This window comes from Dendrobates tinctorius, unplaced genomic scaffold (assembly GCF_039654945.1).
Source record: "Dendrobates tinctorius isolate UK_male_01 unplaced genomic scaffold, ASM3965494v1 ptg000082l, whole genome shotgun sequence".
NCBI lineage: Eukaryota > Metazoa > Chordata > Amphibia > Anura > Dendrobatidae > Dendrobates > Dendrobates tinctorius.
The window spans coordinates 8,121,796-8,145,013 of record NW_027361750.1 but is presented as its reverse complement, the minus strand read 5'-3'; the positions used below and the strand labels follow the sequence as shown (position 1 = coordinate 8,145,013).

The following is a 23,218-nucleotide window of genomic DNA, read 5'->3' as shown; positions in this document are numbered from 1 at the left end:
GCTCCCCCTGCTTTTCTGCTAATGATTGACATCTTTCCCTGTCTAATTATGCATTGAGAGACAGCTGTCAGTCAGTAGCCGGTGGGGGTTTAGCTCATGAATGTCAAGGACTACTGATCTGTGAGCTCATAGAGTATACTGCTTGTGAAGACACAGTGGCCAGCAGGTGCTCTCGTCCGCTAGCCGAAACCTGATGGACCTGGTACCAGCCAACCGAATGCCCGCTCTACTTTTGCCGTGGGCGTAATACTACTCAGACAACACAGGGTGAGGGTAAAACAGTGTGACAATACTTTATTGAACCACAAAACAGGCAAATAACACATAGAACAGTCCCATCCAGATGACTGTTGGGTCCCAAATCCTGACTACCCCGAACATATCCATGGTTTCAGTGATGGTCAATGGAGCAGATCTGTATTCCTTCAGCCCGGGTCCCCTAAGTTGACATCCTGTAGAAATGACAAATCTGTGTCCCTCGTGATGGAGCAATGATATCTTGGCTGCTGTCCTGTAGAGACTTGATGGTTGTGGTTTTGTAATGAGTCTCTGGTTCTCTGGATATTTGGATCTCTTGGATATCCGGTTACAGAGGCATATTTCTCCTTTTTATAGTTCAAAACTGTTCTTCAAGCCATCATTCACAGGTAAAGGGTAAGGGGTTATGAGATTAACTTGCGTTGTTTGATTATTTAATCTATTTGCATAGTTTTTCCTACTGTTTTGCAAGTGGAGAAACTGCATGGCCTGGCATTATGTATAATCAGTATATCAAAAACCATCCTTGTTCAGTGACTCTGCATCCCTGTTTTGCAAAGATAACAGTACAATAACTGTAGGCGCTGATATAAGAGGTAAATAACCATTTATCAGTTTACAAATATCAATTTAACCTACAAGAAGAGGCAACATTTCAGACTCTTGACCAACAAGAAAGAAACACATAAATTCAAAAGTCAACATATAGATAAGTCTATTCCTCCTGGCTTACTGAAAATAGACATCTGGTTAATTTAAGATAACACTGCTCTACTCACACTGCAGAAGTTAAATTCATTTTGTGAAGACTTTTCTTTTAAAATTTCCATTATGTGACACAATTGGAATCAGAACCTCTAGTTTATCAGATATGGCAGCAAAAACCTGGGAATTTACAAAGTTTAGTTCAATAAGCTGTTGTATATCTAACGTCTCACTTATGTATGACCAATTGTAATGAACGTAAGATGTAAAAAAAAAAATGGATAAAAAATAAAACCTCATTGCTCACCTCTCCAGCCACCCAGGTGCTCAGTGCCCACTCTCTGATCCTTTTCTTTCCGCTCTTGCATGTAGCATCTCCGGCTCCCTCACAATGGGTCAAAGATTCATACCATGTCCAGGCCTTGGAGGTTACTGCATGCCATAAGGTTGTGGCACTTGATGTCACAATATTAGTACCTTAGAAAACACAGTGAGTTCTGAGGCCTGGATGCTGTCGGAATTTTGGGCCTTTAGTGAACGGCATAGAGAAGAGAATGGGGCAAGTCCACAAAGACATCAAAAATTTCTATTTTGTCCATCAAGTACCAAATAAATAAGATTAAACAGTGTAACTCCAGACTTCTTATCTGGTAAAGTCAAGTCCAGATGCAATTTTAGGCAATGGCATTAAGATTGCACCATAAGGTCACCATATATTTTGCCTTATCTAACACATAAAAAATATATATTTATACTGACATGAGCTTGTAAAAAAAATCTTTCTGACACATACCAATCATTTAGCCATTTTATGTGTTATAGAATTTATGAGGATAAGACCCTGCATCACCAGACTGGCTTTATATTACTTAATAACCTCTCTGTTTATTCAGAACCTTCCTTTGCTTCTAAAAAAAAAATCAATTTGCCGTAAATGTAGAAGGCGGGATGCGACTGCAGCCTCTATTCCATACGTTGCACTAAATATTTATCTGCCTAATAAAAATGCTGAGAGGAGTTATGTTGTCATGCAGTGCTTTTGTTGGGTGTAAGAAATATGCAACAGCAATAATGCTTAGAAATATGCAGTTTAGTGCATTGCTGATGCAGTTGTTTTCCTCCTCAACCTCATTGATCTCAATGGGGAAAATGAAGCACATGGGGAAAATTGGCATATGGGTGTAAAAACACACACACACACACACACACACACACACACACGGAACACAACTGCATGTCTTTGTGGACTTCCGGTTGCAGTTGTGTTCTGCTTAGAAAACTTTCTCACTTTTGCAGATCAGGTATTTTCTTAATACCGTAATTTGTGCAATAAAGAAGCGTTAGCACACATAGCACTTAAGATTCCCATAAGCCTCGTCCGTGTTTTGCTGACAGAAGCACAGCGCTGACCTTCTTTGCTTTTTCTCTATGCATTACAGATCAGCACAATCGCCGGTGGAAACATTTACTGGAGACAATGGGGACGAAAGAACTACTGTCTACGGTGGAACCAGAGATGTGAAAGATGACGGTGACTGCAGAATGGCAGCGTATTGTATCACAGCCTGAGGCCCCATCTCTTCTAATGCCTCTTCTTTGTTGATCACCATCTTATCCGGATGGAACAACGTACAGGAAATCAGTGCAGGGACAGCTGCTTGGCTGTTTTTCTGTTACTCCTAAGGACATGTATTCTTAAGACTATTAAGTTCATTATACCACCTTTATGGATAGCCCAGTTCAGAATCACTACTGTTCTATAAGGTAGTGGGATGATGAGCCATGAATATATGTGAAATGGTTTAGATTATGACATTAGCATTTCAAGACATTTTTATATCATTTCACTTTTTAGTCATTTTCTGGCCATGGAAGATCCAAATCCACAATTATTCAGCGTCACTTACTATAGTGAGGGTCATCAGGATGAACAATTGGGGCCCACAGAGATAAATGACACTTATCGCTCACTAAGTTTGCCTGTCTTAAATGGGTTTTGTAAGGCAAACTTTCAAGCATTTCAGCCGATGGTGGTAGATACGTCAAAGACGGCAGTTATTGAGAAAAGAAGTTTCCTACATAGTCAAAGAGAATCAAACTTGAAACGTGGTCATCACCGGACCATGTCATCTCAAAGCAGTGCGCCTTCCTCTAGGACAATCTTTTCTTTTACAGCATCTGGCTTTCTAAGTGCGGAGAGAGCTGAATGCAGTGGCACCTCTAACAATAAAAAAGGCGTTTCTCCATCAGTAACACTCTCTACAATAAAGAGTAGCCATGGTCTTGGCATAGCACTGACAGATTCCCGATGCTTTCTTGTCTGTATGTCCTTTTTGACTTTCATCCAGTCATTGATGGTATCTGGCTACTTAAGCAGTGTAATAACTACTATCGAAAGAAGGTATAGTCTAAAAAGCTCTGAGTCTGGACTTCTAGTGAGCTGCTTTGATATTGGTAGCCTTTTAGTAGTGGTTTTTATCAGTTATTTTGGTGGAAGAGGACGTAGACCACGTTGGCTCGCCATCGGTGGCTTGTTTATTGCTATCGGAGCAGCTCTGTTTTCCTTACCTCATTTCATTTCTCCACCATATCAAATTCAGGAGCTGAACTCTTCTATTTCAAATGAAGGGTTGTGCACAAATGGCAACACAAGTGCCAAAGATTCCTCAGAGTCATCCATGTGTCCCGCAGACTCGAGTGGAAAAGACCATTCTCTCTATGTAGCTTTATTCATCTGTGCTCAGATTCTCATTGGCATGGGATCAACACCGATCTACACCCTGGGCCCAACCTACCTGGATGACAATGTTAAAAAGGACAATGCTTCACTCTACTTAGGTAAGTGTATAAAACGCCGTTTTTTGGCAATTATACTTTGGTCATTATACGTAAAAAAAATAAAAGCCTATTTTTGGATGGCGTTTGTGTTCTGATATGAGGCGAAATGGTTACGCATAAGGGGTCGTGCAGACAGCCATAATAATTGGGCAAGTGCTATCTGGATTGCACTCCTCCCCATGTTATTCTACGGGGCCGTGAACATGTCCAATTTTGTTTCATAATACACAGCTGACCAAGGGAAAAATTGCTGCAATCTCGAGTTTGATCCGTTATTGGAGTCGCACTCGATCATGCAAGTAAATGAGTCGGTAGAAAATATCGGACTACACTCGGATGACACTTGCAGTCAGATTTCCACGGACTAACACAATCGAGAAGAGGGAGACATTTTGTTTTCTCCATCTTCCCCTCATCCGAGAGAATCAGATCATACTCTGATGAGAGCGTGATTGCTTAATGGATCCGATTTTCTTGGATGAGAGGTTTTCTGGACCTAGTCTAAGGGAGACTTATTTACCTTCTTCTGGATCAAAGTGCTAGGTCTGAGTGAGGTTACATTTGATGTGTCTGTGGGTTTATAACATTTTTTTTAGACTTACAGTTCTCTGCATTGATTAGTTGCGATTTTTATTTCAAGATATGTAAAGATGTTTTCCAAGAATATTTTTCATCCCTATTGGTTTTCTCTAGATTAGCGTAATTATGGTAACTTTATTCCCTAATTCAGAAATGCTGGTTTTTGTTGACAAGGTGCAATGGTGACTTCAAGTCTACAGCCTATGTGACCGCTGCAGCAAATCACTTGGTTCTGCATCACTGCCAACATAAACATGCACTACAGAAAAAAAGCTAGAACTGCTATTTTTTTTGTCACTTCACGTTGAAAACATTTTGTAAAAAGCCATGAAAAAGTCAACCAGCCCCATAATTATACCAACTAAAATTACAGTTCATCCTACAAAAAAAAAAAATCAAGCCTTCATACGCCCTTGTCATCCAAAAGTAAAAAAAAAAGTTAAGGCTTTTATCATATGGTGACACAAAAAATATCAATTATAATGTGACATACAGTTGTGGCCAAAAGTATTGACACCCCTGCAATTCTGTCATATAATACTCAGTTTCTTCCTGAAAATGATTGCAAACACATTCGTTGGTATTATTTTCATTTAATTTGTCTTAAATGAAAAAACACAAAAGAGAATGAAGCAAAAAGCAAAACATTGATCATTTCACACAAAACTCCAAAAATGGGCCAGACAAAAGTATTGGCACCCTCAGCCTAATACTTGGTTGCACAACCTTTAGCCAAAATAACTGCGACCAACCGCTTCCGGTAACCATCAATGAGTTTCTTACAATGCTCTGCTGGAATTTTAGACCATTCTTCTTTGGCAAACTGCTCCAGGTCCCTGATATTAGAAGGGTGCCTTCTCCAAACTGCCATTTTTAGATCTCTCCACAGGTGTTCTATGGGATTCAGGTCTGGACTCATTGCTGGCCACCTTAGAAGTCTCCAGTGCTTTCTCCCCAACCATTTTCTAGTGCTTTTTGAAGTGTGTTTTGGGTCATTGTCCTGCTGGAAGACCCATGACCTCTGAGGGAGACCCAGCTTTCTCACACTGGGCCCTACATTATGCTGCAAAATTTGTTGGTAGTCTTCAGACTTCATAATGCCATGCAAGCGGCCAAGCAGTCCAGTGCCAGAGGCAGCAAAGCAATCCCAAAACATCAGGGAACCTCCGCCATGTTTGACTGTAGGGACCGTGTTTTTTTTCTTTCTTTGAATGCCTCTTTTTTTTCTCTTGTAAACTCTATGTTGATGCCTTTGCCCAAAAAGCTCTACTTTTGTCTCATCTGACCAGAGAACATTCTTCCAAAACGTTTTAGGCTTTTTCAGGTAAGTTTTGGCAAACTCCAGCCTGGCTTTTTGATGTCTCGGGGTAAGAAGTGGGGTCTTCCTGGGTCTCCTACCATACAGTCCCTTTTCATTCAGATGCTGATGGATAGTACGGGTTGACACCATTGTACCCTCAGACTGCAGGGCAGCTTGAACTTGTTTGGATGTTAGTCGAGGTTCTTTATCCAACATCCGCACAATCTTGCGTTGAAATCTCGTCAATTTTTCTTTTCCGTCCACATCTAGGGAGGTTAGCCACAGTGCCATGGGTTTTAAACTTCTTGATGACATTGCACACGTTAGACACAGGAACATTCAGGTCTTTGGAGATGGACTTGTAGCCTTGAGATTGCTCATGCTTCCTCACAATTTGGTTTCTCAAGTCCTCAGACAGTTCTTTGGTCTTCTTTCTTTTCTCCATGCTCAATGTGGTACACACAAGGACACAGGACAGAGGTTGAGTCAACTTTAATCCATGTCAACTGGCTGCAAGTGTGATTTTAGTTATTGCCAACACCTGTTAGGTGCCACAGGTAAGTTACAGGTGCTGTTAATTACACAAATTAGAGAAGCATCACATGATTTTTCGAACAGTGCCAATACTTTTTTCCACCCTCTTTTTTTATGTTTGGTGTGGAATTATATCCAATTTGGCTTTAGGACAATTCTTTTTGTGTTTTTTTTCATTTAAGACAAATTAAATGAAGATAATACCAAAGAATTTGTTTGCAATCATTTTCAGGAAGAAACTGAGTATTATCTGACAGAATTGCAGGGGTGTCAATACTTTTGGCCACAACTGTAGTAATCGTATAAATAAATGATACATACATGGCATCGATATATGCCGGAGAAAATGAGCACGCTGTTTATCCTATCCAGTGAACACCAAAAAAATTAATCCAGAATTGTCTTTTTTTTATGATCGTTTTGCTTAAAAAATGGAATAAATAGCAATCAGAAATTCTCAAGATCCTCAAAATATTACCAATAAAAACTAAACTTTGTCACTAAAACAACAAGCCGTCATACAGGTTTGTCAGAGAAAAGTTACCACGCTTACAATATAGCAACACATAAAAACATTGTTATTATTGATTTTTTTTTGCACAAAATTGGATTTTATTGAAATAAAGATGATAAATTATGGATGCAATTTATCCCACACGGTGAACACCATAAAAAAAAGTGATAGTCGCTACTTATGTGTCATTCAGTTGAAGAAAAGATGCTTGCACCTCGGCTTTACAATACAATAAAACAAAGCGGGTTCACAAGCTTTTTGTCAGTGTTGCTTTGCAATATGGAGACACTCCTCGGAGTATGTGCACATGAGGCTGGATTCCACCTGGAACATGCTTGAAAAAGCGCTAAAAAAATGCTCAAAAGATAAGAATGCCACATGTGCCCGGCAATGTTAAAAAAGGACCCGCTGCTCACATGTTCAGCTTTCTTTTAACCATTCTGGCAGCATACATATGGAAAAGCCGCTCCCTTTTAATGCATACAAAAAACAAGCAGCTGCAAATGATTATTAGAGAAGCCGTAAAAAATAAAAACGTGAAGAAAAACACTACTGGTGTTTCCCTGAAGCGGCTTATGAAGGAAAAAGGTCGGTGCACTGTGTGCACATGCTCTAAACTTTAATCCCAGCAGATATGGAAAGTGCGGCACTGTACGCTGACGTTTTAATCCACTTTATTCCAGTATAAAGCACAAGGTCACTCAATGTTATAAAAGAGGCATACAGTTTACAGCTGTTTCTTCTTTAAATGGGTTGTCCACTACTAGGACAACTCTTGATTGGGTGTTGATCCAATGAACAAGTCTGATTGCCGTATGTGGAGTCGGGAAGGAATTTTTCTCCCCATTGTGGAGCTTAGTGTTTGCTGCGTGTTTTTTTTTTTTTTGCCTTCCTCTGGATCAACATGTTAGGCTATGGGTTGAACCAGATGGACTTAAAGTCTTCCTTCAGCCTTAATAACTATGTTACTATGTGTCAGTTCTGGAGTATGCTCAGTATAAGCTCCCTTGCCACTGCGTGATATTCTTTTCTTTGTACAGTGACAGTTCTCTCCCTTGCCGGTTCTTATGAGAAGTAATGAGCCTGCAATTTATAGAAAATATAATAATCAAATGCTGGTCACTCATGCAGAAACTTGTCGAGAGCATCTCCCCACTTCTTCCAGCTTGTTTTTTACCTATAGTACATATCAGTACAATCTATTCCTCAAGCACTCCCTGATCTGTCCAATGCTATAAAAAAAAGTGATTCTTTATATCAGACCACCTGGTCCCATTTCCCTAGTTCTGATGTTCATGTGCCCATTTTAGGACCTCTGGGTAGTGGTCTGGTAACACCTATGTAGCATATTGTGATGCACCTTGTGTTCTGACAAATTTTGTGCTACAGTATCCATTCAGTAGGCTTAAGGTACTGTCACACTTAGCGATGTACCAGCGATCCTGACCAGCGATATGACGCGGTCAGGATCGCTGGTACATCGCTAAGTGGTCGCTAGTGAGCTGCCACATAGGCAGATCTCACCAGCGACATCGCTGGGGACGGGGGTCGCTACTTACCTGTCACACTAGGCGATCCTGCTTCCTCCCGCCCGGCTCCACGCGTCGCTCGTCGTCACAGCAGGAAGCGCCGCAGGAAGCTGACGACGAGAAGCGGTCCTGGACGTTCTCGCGCGATCAGCGATGAGCTGCGGGGGAGCCGGTCGGAGGTAAGTATCAGACACAGCGATATCGCTAGCAATATCGCTATAACGTCACAAGTTATAGCGATATTGCTAGCGATATCTCTTAGTGTGACATGCCCTTTAGACAAGATTGGCTACCCTTTCCTTCCCATTCACATTAATGAGCCTTGAGCGCCCATGCCAGTCTCACAAGTTCACAAGTTGTCCTTCCTTAGACTACATTTCATAGTTACTAACCATTGGATACCGTGAACTCCTCAAATCTGTCATTTTGAAGATGTTCTAATCCAGATATTTATCCAGTAGTTTTTGGGCCATTATCTTTCAGATTGTGTTACCTTTGTCCATTCTTTCTGGTTCCAACAAGTTTAATATTAAAGAGGATGACCACTAGGTTTTCTTTATTGATGGCCTATCCTTAGGATAGGCCATCATTACCTGATCTGTGGGGGTTGCGACACCTGGCACTCCCACTGATCGGCTGTTACTTGTGGCGCCCGGAAGCTCTGGGATTCTGCCAGAACACAGCAGATAGGGTGGAATCTATAGTGGCCTCTGCCAGGTACTACAGATCATTGCACATCCCCCTTATAACTATTGGTGGCCTATCCCGAGGATAAACCCATTAATATAAAGTAGTGACCAATCCTTTTAAGAATTAACTGTTAATTTGTTTGATGCATTTCACGCTTTGATAAATGCCAACGTAATGAAGCAATCAATGTCAGTGGTGTTAGTTGTGGCTGCCTGAAGAATATTACTACTGTAGAACTGGTGTTTAAGGGATCTAAAAAAGTTTCAGGCAACTTGATCTGTTGGTATTTAATAGTGGAGACATGTATTATAAGGCATTTTCTTTTTAAAGTGACGCCAGTCTGGCGATCAGACGTTCTTTTTCGGTGACATTTAATATTTGGGACTTGTGGGACAACTTCTCTAACGTTGATAGGATTTGAATAGGTTTGTGCTTTACAGCAATGATACATATTTATCAGTGCCGAATGGAGAAATGTTATTTTCCAATGTATGGACATATTTCAAATGAGCCCAAAAAAAGTAGATCTGATCCTGTGTGTATGGGAATCAAGTATTTAAATATTTGCTTTTTACAAAAGTAGAACAAAAATTATTGTAGAAAAATGTTGATTCCTGACACCTCATCCTCCACCACATCACACATTAAATAGTTGTACACCCAGGTCTTGAATTTCAAAGTAGTGAACAAACCCTTTAAGATATGGGAAAAAACTTGAACAGCTAAATGTTAGGACTATTCATGACTTTAAGAAGAATTGTGACTTAGTACAGCAGGTTTCAGAGATGCTTGTTATTATTTGATTGTCTCAGTTTTTAAAAGGGTTGTCGGCTTTCAAAAAACTGGGCTATAGTAAATACAAACTGAGTATTATTTACCCTTTCTGGGACCAGCGCCGATTCCCTGCAGCTGCTCCGGGGATCTGTGTTTTTTCCCGCAGAGCTCATGTCACGATGACAGCGCTGCAGCCAATCGCTGAGCTCGGTGGCATTCCAGTGTAGATGGCACAAGCTGCTGAGCTCAGTGATTGACTGCAGCTCTATCGACATATTAAAACTGCAACTATCGACAGAGAAATGAGCTAATCACGAAGCAGACAGCTGGCACTGGAACTAGAGAGGGTAAGTGGTACAGTTTGATTTTTTTTTTTTTTTTTTTAATTATTTTCACAGTATATAGTCCCAAATTTTCTGAATGGCGACAACTCCTTTAAAATATTGAAAGCTGAATTTTATTATAAATGTTGTGAGTCTAGCTGTTTAGCTATGTATAATCCAGAGCACATGGGAATTTGCAGGCACTTGTCCGGTGATATATCTTATATGAATTAAATATCGTATGTGTCATTCGTTTTTAGCTTCAACCCTTGACATGAAGGAAGTAAGATATCAGATTTCCTTTGTTCTTTCTTGACATCAATTTGATACATCACATTACCTCAGCCACATTGATCTAGAATTCTTAAGATTCTGGCTTAAAAGAACAAATGGTTGCAAGGTCATAGGCTTAATCTGCAGGAATTAAGTGGCATTAGTAAAATGATAACGGTATCACATGAAAGTCTAGAGGTTGGGGACAATTTACAATAACTATGTATACTTAATGGGAACCTGTCACCCCCCCCCCAGGGCGTTTTTAAGTAAAAGAGCCACCTTCAGCAGCACTAAGGCTGCATTCTGTGAAGGTGGCTCTTCTGTTTCTGACCCCTAGTAATGCAGAAATATTGACTTTTATAAATAGGTCCTCATACCTGTGATGTGTCCCATAGGTATGGTGTGTCCCCCTGTATCAGGCGGCTGCAAGCAGTCCATCATGCCTCTGTCCTGTGTCTGGGTGCCGCCTCCTCCTGTGTAGTATGCCTGTGCTGTGACAACTCTCGCTGCAGCTTCCCCCATCCCCCTTCTCCTCTTTGACAGGTTCCCTTTAAGAATAATTTAAAAAAAAATTGTGTACTAAAACCAATTCCAAAACTATGCCTAGAGAATCTATCTTTCAATAGAAAGAAGTGTAATCAGATGTACACCTATAATAATACAGGAAGGTATGGTAACATGACTGTCTGTAGATTGGTGGCGGATTATCGTTTCGTCCAATGAACATAAAGGTGTACATAAGCGTGGGAAAGTTTCTGAACTTTTTCCCACGCTGTCAGTTCACCTCCGGTCAGCCGGGGACTCAGTGCAGCCTCAGTGATATCAGCGGTAGTCAGTGAGGCTGCTCGGAGTCCCCGGCTGACCTGAGGTGAACTCAGGAGCGTGGAAAAAAGTTCAGAAACTTTCCCACGCTTATTAGTTCATCCCCAGTCAGCCAGGGCATCTGCACAGACATGATTTAATTCATTCTGCAGTGGTTTACATCGGGGCTGATAGCATTAGCACCAGTCCCAGTTGTAAACTAGTTAACCCCTTGTGATGGATTGCAGCGGGGGACCTGATTGAACGGCGGAGAGGTATGGATCGTGTTGTGTGTTTTTTTTTTACAGGACAACAAGGGATTCTGTTGGATTAGCTGAATAATAAATGTGGTCAAAAACTTTGTGATTATTTCCTCTCTAGGCTACCGTATTAATATCCGCCCTCACTCACTGACTTTCCCTCTCTGGTGGAGAAATTACAGCGGGAGGCCGCGGAATGTTTTTTTAACGAATTTACCCGTTAATTTAACACCTACATGTCCAAAATTTTACACACATACCCTAGTCTAATTATTAGTCAAAGACATATAAAAAACTAAATGAAATGGTTTACTGTATGTAAACCATGTGTCATTTCATGTCAAGTTTTGTAATGATTTTGCAGAAGCCGGCAATTTTATTTAGCGACTATTCTGCTATGTAGAACTGTGAAATATAAAATATATATATATATATATATCAATGACGTGTGTGTGTGTGTGTGTGTGTGTGTGTGTATATATATATATATATATATATATGTGTGTGTATTCCATGTGTATATATCTATTCTTTATTAAACATGTCAGTGTGATTTAACTGTATCGCAAATTGAGTAGAAAAAAAATCGGCTGATGGGAGCTGCCCCATAGATTAACATTGGTTCGAGTGCAATGCGTTGTTTTCACGCATAGCACTCATCCGTATTTCTCGCTAGTGTGACTCCGGCCTAATAGAAACACATCACCATTTCAGTATACATCAGCATACAAATACTGATGTAAAATACTGATCAAATACTGAATGTGTGAACATGGCCTTACTTTTACTCTCACTATGATCTACATTTATCATTGTTTCAAACCTGAAATAGTAACTGCTAATCCCAAAGTTCACTTGGGTAGCATGGGTATTACTTCGGAGCTATGCTACTAAAATGCTGACCTGTGGTGAGACATTTTTCCATTTTTCCTGCATGTGACCAGGTTTGATGAGTCAGACCTGCATTTTGACTCCCCTTAAACGTGGTAGCCTAGAAATGAGAAGCCCTAGAGGATTCTGACTGATGCTGCCTGTCACGCTATGGTCTTTCTTCTGCATGACGTTCTGCTCTCCACACTTCTTGCTTCATTATCAGGAATTTATGATAAACACATATTTGGCTAATTTATGCCTCTTAGGCTGGTATTATCACACTAGCGTTTGTTAGCGCTGCGCTTCGTGTGCATCCATGCGTATGTGTACTGCACCCCATCTTTAACATGGGGGTGCATGGTCTAGCGTATGCGTTTTCGTGCTCATGCGTTTTTTGTAGTGTGCGCCTATGCGCGCCGGACGCAGCCTGTTGCATTTTTGGTCCGTCCGACCTGTCTCAAAAAACGCTTGCGCACGGAATGCGCAAAAAAAATCACATTACAGTCTATGGGAACGCAGGCGTGTGCACGGACATGTGCACGCCTGTGTTTAAAATCGCATGCGTTTTAGGAGTTAACATGGCTAGAAACTGGTTAAAACGCATGCGCCTAAAAAAAGCAAACGCATACAAAACGCATGATGCGTTTTTTGTAGTCTATTCTATTGCGCACGAAGCGCAGTGCTAAAAAAACGCTAGTGTGAAACTAGCCTTACTTTGTCTTTTATATATATTTTTATATCTTATATATATGATATATTTTTGTGCCTGTTGTTGCTTGACCTATTAGCAACAATCCAGAACATTATTCGTTGTGTTTGTTTCAGTCTTGTTTTGGCTCACGGTCTTATGTGAAAGCTAGCAGTTTAAGGCATGTGTGGGTGGGATGCAGGCGCGAGAAAATAGATGATTTAGCTTTGACTTTGGCCCCCACAGATGAGTCCTACCCTGCAGTTTGCAAGAGTAAAATTAGTTACCGATATTGTCTTTCCTGTGACAGACTCATGTAGTGTTAATCCATGGAATCCTACAGTCAATACTGAATGCATATTAAATTATAAGTATCTTCCACCTACACACAGCAGAAGCAGCTACATTGTCAGGATTACTATTCCTCACCACACGGCATCTAAATAAATTCACTAGAAAGAGGCAGCCATGCTCTAATATCACTGCAGAAAGCTGAAGGCTTTCTTCTCTCTTTCGTTAATGATCCTTTGCCATCTTATGAGACATTATTTAAAGGGAATCTGGCAGTAGGATGAACCCTACTAAGCGATCTATAAGAGCTTGTAGGTCCTAGGAAGCTGAATAAAATGATACCTTGATATCTGCGATCTGATGTCTTTATCCAGAAAAATCCATATGTTTCTCATATGTAAATGAGCTGTTTAGGACTATGGGGTGGATACTAATCTGCATGAGAATCTGCCTCCAGAGATTATTTTACATGTAGGGGGCGTGAGCAGTGTGATGTGTGATGGTTACCAGTATTACCAGTTGTGTCAGACTGGAGAACATTGGGCCCACCGGAGGATTTGATTCTGAGGGCCCACATTTCTCCCCTACTAAAGAGCCCCATAGCAACTACAAGGTTTGCACTATGAACTCCTGAAGGAGAAGCCAGGGCCCATCGGAGGATTCTCCGATTCTCTGGTGGGCCAGTCCAGCCCTGCTTACCAGTGTAATGGCCGCTCTCTGCTGTCCTGATCTCACTGCAGAGCTGTGTGTGACTATACCAGACACAGCTGCAGGTTCCTCTCAGCTTCTATCTCACAGGCAGACAGGGCTGCAATATTGTTACAATACGAGTACAGCAGAGCAGTGAGAGCTGCAGATGGTATTGTGCTTGTCATGAAACAAAATTCAGTTCTACTGTTCTTTGTTGGTTACACATCTCACACTGGTAATTCTCACTTTTTTTAAACTAAGCTCTGGAGACAGATTCTCATGCATATGTGTCCGGCCCAAAGCCTGGAACAGCCCAATTGTATATAATAAAAATATGGATTTGGATGGAATAAAACATCATATCGCAAATAGCAAGGTATCATTTTATTCAGCTTCCTATGACCTACATGCCAATATAGAAGGCTTGGGAGGGTTGATCCTAGTGACGGATTCCCTTTAAGGTTCTATCGCGACGTTCAGACTTTGAATCGATTCAGTCTGTCTATAAAGACTCAAAACTCCATGGAAGATGTAAAAGTATCATTTTTTGGTCCAGGATATTGCAATTTGTTTGCCCATTTGACCAAGGTCAGAATATATAAAGACAGTATATAGAAGGCATACAGGATGGCATGCAGTTGTAAGTGGTGTTACACATAATAGTTGTAATACATTTCCATCTAGTGAAGGTAATTGAGTTATTTTATGCTGCTCCATACAAGACCTTTCTCCTGGGAATATTCGCAGTGTGACTCCGATAAGCCTTATGAATTCATACCCATCAGTAGTTCTTCATGTGGATACAGCATGTCACACAGAATCCACATTTATGGTAATTGAGCATAGAACGGAAAAGGCGAAAAGCTGCGGCAGAAATTTCCCAAGTGTATTATGGATTAATCAGCATATATGTAATTTGAAGAGAAAATTTACTTGATCACTTAGATGTTTTTCGAGGTCCAAGGTAATGCAAAGACGTTAGATGTCAATCGTCCTGTAAGTAATGTAAGCCCCAGATAATCCGTCCAATAGAAGCAACGATCATGTCACCCTTATCGGAATAAAAGTATTAATTGGAAAAGGTGAACGTTATTCTACGGATTGGAGCAGGAACTCCAGAATTGCAGGGTAGGACATATCAGGGATATCATGTAGAAAAAGATGTACAACAAGACATAAAAACAAACTGTGAGCCTGGACTAAGGCCAAGAACAGATTACAGGGAACATGTCATGTCCCAAAATGCTATTAACCTGTGGATATGGGGTTAATCTGCAGGTTGCTCACGTTTTAAAGTTGTGCGGCCAAGAGAAGTTAACTTTATTTCTCTCGGCAGCCTCCGGCTTTCAGTCGTAGAGCCGTGGCATCAGACACTGATCAGTACATAGTGAACCAGGGCCATGACCATGTCTTGGCACTGACTGACAGCCGGTGTAGTGGTGCATCAGTACAGAGCCGGCTGTCAGTCAGTGCTGGGGCGGGGTTACAGCCGCCACTCACTATGTACTTAGCAGTAACTGAAGCCGCATCGGCTGCACCTTTCTGACTGAAATTCGGAGGCTGTTGAGAGAAAGTTAATTTTCTCCCTACAGCCGGGCTTTCAGTCCGCCTGCTGCATGACTTTTGAACGCTATTAACCCGCTGGTTGACCCCATAGGTGCTGATTTGTAGCGTTCTGGGACATGACAGGTTCCCTTTAAGGATACATTCACACATCTGTGTTTATTTTTAGATCTGTTAAATTGGCTGTTTTTCTACCGTTTGTCATCTCTGCTGCCTGCATTTCATGTTGCAACCTTATTTTTTGTTATTTGTGTTTTTCACTGAAGCAAGCAGAATGTCTTCTTAACAATGAATCAATTAAAAACAGGTGAAACTTGGATGAAACTCTGAAGTAAAAAGTATGACGCGGATCCATTAAGTCTGACTTTTCGTACGCCAGTCTTAGTGAGGGACGTGCAAGAATACTGCAGTAACATTTATGGCTTAAGAAATGCAACCACTTGCTGTGAATTTGACAGGTAGATGTACAGTTGTGGCCAAAAGTATTGACACCCCTGCAATTTTGTCAGATAATACTCAGTTTCTTCCTGAAAATGATTGCAAACAAAAATTCTTTGGTATTATTATCTTCATTTAATTTGTCTTAAATGAAAAAACACAAGAGAATGAAGCAAAAAGCAAAACATTGATCATTTCACACAAAACTCCAAAAATGGGCCAGACAAAAGTATTGGCACCCTCAGCCTAATACTTGGTTGCACAACCTTTAGCCAAAATAACTGCGACCAACCGCTTCCGGTAACCATCAATGAGTTTCTTACAAAGCTCTGCTGGAATTTCAGACCATTCTTCTTTGGCAAACTGCTCCAGGTCCCTGATATTAGAAGGGTGCCTTCTCCAAACTGCCATTTTTAGATCTCTCCACAGGTGTTCTATGGGATTCAGGTCTGGACTCATTGCTGGCCACCTTAGAAGTCTCCAGTGCTTTCTCCCCAACCATTTTCTAGTGCTTTTTGAAGTGTGTTTTGGGTCATTGTCCTGCTGGAAGACCCATGACCTCTGAGGGAGACCCAGCTTTCTCACACTGGGCCCAACATTATGCTGCAAAATTTGTTGGTAGTCTTCAGACTTCATAATGCCATGCAAGCGGCCAAGCAGTCCAGTGCCAGAGGCAGCAAAGCAACCCCAAAACATCAGGGAACCTCCGCCATGTTTGACTGTAGGGACAGTGTTTTTTTCTTTCTTTGAATGCCTCTTTTTTTTCTCTTGTAAACTCTATGTTGATGCCTTTGCCCAAAAAGCTCTACTTTTGTCTCATCTGACCAGAGAACATTCTTCCAAAACGTTTTAGGCTTTTTCAGGTAAGTTTTGGCAATCTCCAGCCTGGCTTTTTTATGTCTCGGGGTAAGAAGTGGGGTCTTCCTGGGTCTCCTACCATACAGTCCCTTTTCATTCAGATGCCGACGGATAGTACGGGTTGACACTGTTGTACCCTCAGACTGCAGGGCAGCTTGAACTTGTTTGGATGTTAGTCGAGGTTCTTTATCCAACATCCGCACAATCTTGCGTTGAAATCTCTTGTCAATTTTTCTTTCCAGGACGTCCCCCTGACAGCACCATGGAGGACGTCCTCCTCCTCCTTACAGGGACAGGAAAGCACACGAGAGGTTAAAAGGCCCCGCCCCACCCCTTTTCCCTCATTGTCTTTCCTGTCCCTGCATGGAGGGACATACGAGAGGAAGATCAGCTTACCGGAGGGCGCAGAGGGATCGGGCGGCCAGTCCAAACCTTCCCCTTGCCGGGATGCCCAGGGCTGACACTTCCCGGTGGGGAGTCCCTCTGCCCAAAAGACAGGAGCAGGACGCGCTCCTGGAGGGAGCCGCTCCTCCCGGTGGGAGGCTTTCTGCTCCAGGCGGTACCGCAGTGGCAGCAGAGTCCCCGCAGGCAGCGGGCGATGCGGGCGCCGGCTTCACAGGACGCCCCACAGGCAGGGGCGCGGACGCCGCCATTACAGAATGCCCGGGGTACGTCAGATCCAGGCTGGAAGCGGCAGTCGTGGTCTTGGGGAGGACCCATGGCGCGGCGGTGAGGTCACGCGCTGACTTTGAATCAGCGTGCCAGCAGCCTGGGTACGCCAGCAAGCTCACCGCACGCCAGCAGGTTCAGCGCACGCCAGCAGCAGCTTCGGTGGTTATGGACCCAGAGGCACCAGCCGACAGAGGGGTAAGTGCGCTTGGCGCAATCCACCCCCCACACCGCCTTCCCCGCAGCCCAGGACGATTGACCTGACTATCCCTGTTCTGTATCATACAGGAGAAGGGCACCCCAGCCCCCCCCCGGCAGACGCTAAAGATCCGGCTAAGGCCACATTTAAATCTGTTAGATGCCCGGTCTGCAAGGTAAAGCTGCCAGACACTCACGTCAAAACTCTGCGGACCCTGCACCTCAAGGGTTGTAAGAGATGAGCAACCGTCCCTCCTTGCCGAGATGCGATCCCTGATCCGGGAGGAAGTACAGGCCTCCAGATCCAGCCTCTCACGGCCACAGTCCCCCAGGCCGGGGCCAGGCCGGAAGCGGCCAAGGTGGGAGATGGAGCTAGCCTCGGAAACAAGCTCGCCTGAGGTGTCAGACCTCCGGGACTCGGATCCCGAGGAAGAGGGAGAGAACCCGACTGACAAGCGGGACCAAGGCAGGAAATACCTGTTTAGACTAGAGGACACTGAGGACTTGGTGCAGGCGGTAAGGAACACCGTGCAAATTGAAGAAGTTCCTAAGCCACAGTCCCGACAGGACCTGATGTTTGGGGGACTGGTTGCTCGGAGACAGACTGTGTTACCTGTGAGTGAACACATTAAGACAATGGTCCTAGAAGAGTGGAAGGAGGCAGAACGTCGACTCATGCTGTCCCGGGACTTTAAGAGCCGACTGCCTTTTGACCCAGAGGAAACTCGATTGTGGGAGGAAATTCCTAAAATTGATGTTCCTGTAGCTAAGGTTACCAAAAAGACCGCCATCCCCTTCGAGGACTCGTCAAGTCTCCGAGACCCGATGGACAGGAAGGCGGATGTCCTGTTAAAGAGAACATGGGAAACGGCGGCGGCCCTCACTAGGGTTAACATAGCAGCCACCTCGGTGGCCAGGTCCATGTTCCTATGGATGGGGTAGTTGGAAGAGCACTTAACCAACAAAACCCCTAGATCCGAGATCCTAGCTTCCCTCCCCCTGATGAAATCAGCCACGGCATTTCTTTCAGATACGTCGGCCGAGTCAGTAAGATTCGCAGCCAGAAACATCTCCCTTTCCAATGCAGCTAGGCGAGCAGTTTGACTAAAGTCCTGGTCGGGGGATAATGCTTCAAAGGCGAAGCTTTGCTCTATCCCCTTTTCAGGCTTAAGGGTGTTCGGACCAGCTCTAGATAGCATCTTAGAGCAGGTGTCTAACAAAAACAAAGGGTTTCCAGAGGAAAAACCCAAGCGTCCCCAGTGCTTTCGGAGGGGGCCCTGTTTCCGGAGACAGACCGAATTTAGGAGCCAGGGTAGATCCAATAGAAGCTCCTATAGAAACGTGCAGAGCCAAGGGGGGAGAAGCAAAGCCCCTTTTTTTGCATCAACCTCCAGGTCCAGAAGACAATGACGCCATAGGCGTCGGGGGAAGACTGCGACACTTTGCAGAGAGGTGGGGCCAGGTAACTCACAACCAGTGGGTCCTCAGAACCATCACAGAAGGTTACAGCATAAAATGTTGTTCCTCTCCCCCCGATAGATACATTGCCCCCACTGTAGTCCCGGAAGGCTCTGCCATGTGGGCAGACCTACAGAACATGCTCAGGTCAAAGGTCATAGTGCCAGTTCCGCAGTCGGAGAGGGGAAAGGGTCACTACTCCTCCCTGTTCTCCATTGCAAAACCATCCGGCGAGGCCAGAACTATCATAAACTTGAAACCTCTAAATGCCTGGGTGGTATACAAAAGGTTTTGGATGGAATCAATATGTTCGGCAATTCATCTTATAGGCAGAAATGCCGTTATGTGTACCCTCGACCTGAAGAGTGCGTATTATCAGGTCCCCATCCATCCCTCATCTCAGAGCCTGCTAAGATTCGCAATCAGACTACCGGCCCGGACCTGCCTTCAGCCCCCCGAATATTTACAAAGCTGGTAACAGAGGTAGTGGCCTACCTGAGAAACCAGGGGGTCATTATAATACCATACCTAGACGACTTTCTCCTAGTCGCAAGATCAGAAGAGAGGCTCATTCAGGACAGGAGCTGAACGATCAGAACATTGGAGTATCTCGGCTGGCTTATCAACGAACAGAAGTCGGACCTAAAGCCAGAAAGCAGGAAAATCTTCCTGCGACTCCTTCTAGACTCAAGAAGCAGAGTATCCCTGCTTCCAGAAAAAAAGCAGCGGATCATTCAGGACAGAGCCAAGAGCCTCCTAAAACATCGCTCCTCCATAAGAGGGGCAATGGAGGTCCTGGGCCTGATGACGGCCTGCAATCCGTGCGTCAGATGGGCCCAGATCCATTCGAGGCCCCTCCAAAAAGAGATCCTCGCAAGGTGGGACAGACATCAGGATTCACTAGACGGGCCCATATCAATGCCAGATCCGGTAAAAAGATCTCTACGGTGGTGGATACAGCCCAGAAGCTTACAGGTGGGCGTGCTATGGATAACCTCGCCATACGTGGTAATCACTACAGACGCCAGTACGTGGGGATGGGGAGCCCATGTAGAAGGAAGAATTTTCCAGGGAAGATGGCCAGTCAGCATCAGAAACAGATCCTCCAACTTCAGGGAGCTCTATGCGGTCTGGGAAGCCCTGCGTCAGAACTGGTCGGTAGTGAGAAATCGACACGCCCGAATACTGTGTGACAACACAACGGCAGTCTCGTTCCTGAAGCACCAGGGAGGCCCGAGACATCGACCGCTCCAGGCACTAGCAGGACGAATATTCGCTTGGGCAGAAAGGGTTGTCCTCTCAGTAACGGCAATCCACCCGGAGGGTTCTCAGAACGTAGTGGCAGACTACCCAAGCAGACAGCAGGTCTGCCCGACAGAGTGGGAACTAAACGGAGAGATCTTTCATCAACTATGTCAGCGCTGGGGAACCCCCAGTATAGACCTGTTCGCAAGCCGGAAGAACTCAAAGGTTGCCAGATTCTACTCCCTGAACCCGGCGGACCACCCGGATGGAGTGGATGCCCTGAGCCAGGCCTGGAAGGAACCTCTCCTGTACGCATTCCCACCACTGGCGCTTATACCGTCGGTACTCAGGAAGATCCGCGAGGACCGTGCAACGGTGATGATGATAGTGCCATACTGGCCAAGGAGGAGTTGGTTTCCGCTGCTAGGGGCCACGGCAATAGGAAACCCAGTCCAGCTACTCCTGAAGGAGAACATCATCCACCAGGGCCCGATCCGCCACCCAGATCCAGCAAGACTACACCTCTCAGCATGGATCCTGAAAGGAACATCTTGAGAGCAAAGGGCTTATCCGATCAGGTCATATCCACTCTAATGGCCAGCAGGAAGCCGGTAACATCCGCAATCTACCGGAAGATATGGAAGAGATACTGCCTGGAAGGTGGCAGGTCCGACCTCCTGGCAGGTACCCCCGACCTCCCTAGTGTCCTAGACTTTCTACAGTCGTGGTATAATAAGGGCCTTAAACCCAGCACGTTAAAAGTCCAGATTTCGGCCTTGAGCTCCTTCTTTGACTACCCTTTAGCTTCCAATCCTTGGGTGGTAAGATTCATAAAGGCCACGCAGCGTCTTCGCCCCACAATTAGGCAGCTCACCCCGCCATGGGACCTCGGCCTGGTACTCAGATCCTTATGTAGGGACCCCTACATCCCTAGTGAAAGGATGACCATTTCAACTCTCACTCGGAAGACGGCTTTCCTTGTAGCCATCACCACGGCCAAAAGAATAGGAGAGATCCAGGCCCTGTTCCCCAAAGATCCATATCTCCAGATCAGAGAAGATCATATAATCTTAAGATTAGATCCAGTGTTTATCCCCAAGGTAGCCTTTTACCAGAATATAAATCAAGAGATGGTGTTACCATCCTTCTGCAGCAATCCCCACAATGGGAAGGAACAGCGTCTCCACTCTCTAGACATAAGACAGGCAGTTATAAGCTATCTAGAGGCCACTAATGACTGGCGTATTGACCCAAACCTGTTCATCCTCTTTGGGGGTAGAAATAAGGGGAAAAAAGCCTCTAAGGCGTCCATCGCAAGATGGATCACCTCGGTAATTTCGGACGCCTACCAGTCGGAAGGCGCTAGCCCGCCAGATTCCTTAAGGGCCCACTCTACCAGGGCAGCTTCGGCCTCCTGGGCGGAGCGCGCAGGCGCCTCAGTCAAGCAAATTTGTAGAGCAGCAACCTGGGCCAGCCTTAATACATTTTGCAAACACTACAAGCTGGATGTGTTATCAGGCCAACATACTGCATTCAGGAGAAAGGTTCTCCAGGCAGTGATCCCACCCTGAGGAGGTGCTTTGGTACCCTCCATGGTGCTGTCAGGGGGACGTCCTGGAAAATGGGTATTAGACCTACCGGTAATGATGTTTCCAGGAGTCCATGCTGACAGCACGGGTAGTTCCCTCCCTGTTTGTTATGTCATATGATGTAATATGATGGTATCATTAAAAGAATTATTGCATTATCCACGCTGTGTTAAATCACTGAGGGAAAAGGGGTGGGGCGGGGCCTTTTAGCCTCTCGTGTGCTTTCCTGTCCCTGTAAGGAGGAGGAGGACGTCCTCCATGGTGCTGTCAGGATGGACTCCTGGAAACATTATTACTGGTAGGTCTAATACCTATTTTTCCGTCCACATCTAGGGAGGTTAGCCACAGTGCCATGGGCTTTAAACTTCTTGACGACACTGCGCACGGTAGACACAGGAACATTCAGGTCTTTGGAGATGGACATGTAGCCTTGAGATTGCTCATGCTTCCTCACAATTTGGTTTCTTAAGTCCTCAGACAGTTCTTTGGTCTTCTTTCTTTTCTCCATGCTCAATGTAGTACACACAAGGACTCAGGACAGAGGTTGAGTCAACTTTAATCCATGTCAACTGGCTGCAAGTGTGATTTAATTATTGCCAACACCTGTTAGGTGACACAGGTAAGTTACAGGTGTTGTTAATTACATAAATTAGAGAAGCATCACATGATTTTTCGAACAGTGCCAATACTTTTGTCCACCCTCTTTTTTATGTTTGGTGTGGAATTATATCCAATTTGGCTTTAGGACAATTCTTTTTGTGTTTTTTCATTTAAGACAAATTAAATGAAGATAATAATACCAAAGAATTTGTGTTTGCAATCATTTTCAGGAAGAAACTGAGTATTATCTGACAAAATTGCAGGGGTGTCAATACTTTTGGCCACAACTGTAGCCACGACCCATCCTTCCCCGGCTTCTCCCAAGCTATTGCAACTATTCAAAGTGTTTTACTCAAGGATTCCGGTGTAAATGCGGTGCTACATCGACCCTTTTGTCTTCTGTTTTTCATCCATACGTAACAGAATTTAATGGACGAGTCTGATACATTAGACGGTTGAGAATAGGACATGCTCTGAGTCTCCGGATCAGACACATGGATCTGTTTTTACAACAGATGCGTCTATGGATCTGTGAAACTCTATGGGTCATTGTACGGTCTGGGCAGCTCATGGACTTGTACCATGTATGCGAAAATGGAACCTTACTCCTAACAGCTGATAATCTGGATAAAGAGTATTATTGCTGAAAACTGGTTGCATCCATACGCACTGACCTT

General features: G+C 44.0%; 1 protein-coding gene across 1 annotated transcript in view; it reads left to right on the top strand.

Moving 5' to 3' along the window:
- SLCO5A1 (solute carrier organic anion transporter family member 5A1) overlaps nt 1-23,218 on the top strand; it is a 189,126-nt gene that overhangs the window by 17,671 nt on the left and 148,237 nt on the right. Inside the window, exon 2 of the mRNA XM_073583864.1 lies at nt 2,403-3,801. Within this exon, the coding sequence (XP_073439965.1) occupies nt 2,832-3,801 (970 nt within the window). The 5' untranslated portion in view covers nt 2,403-2,831. The remainder of the gene's footprint in view (nt 1-2,402; nt 3,802-23,218) is intronic.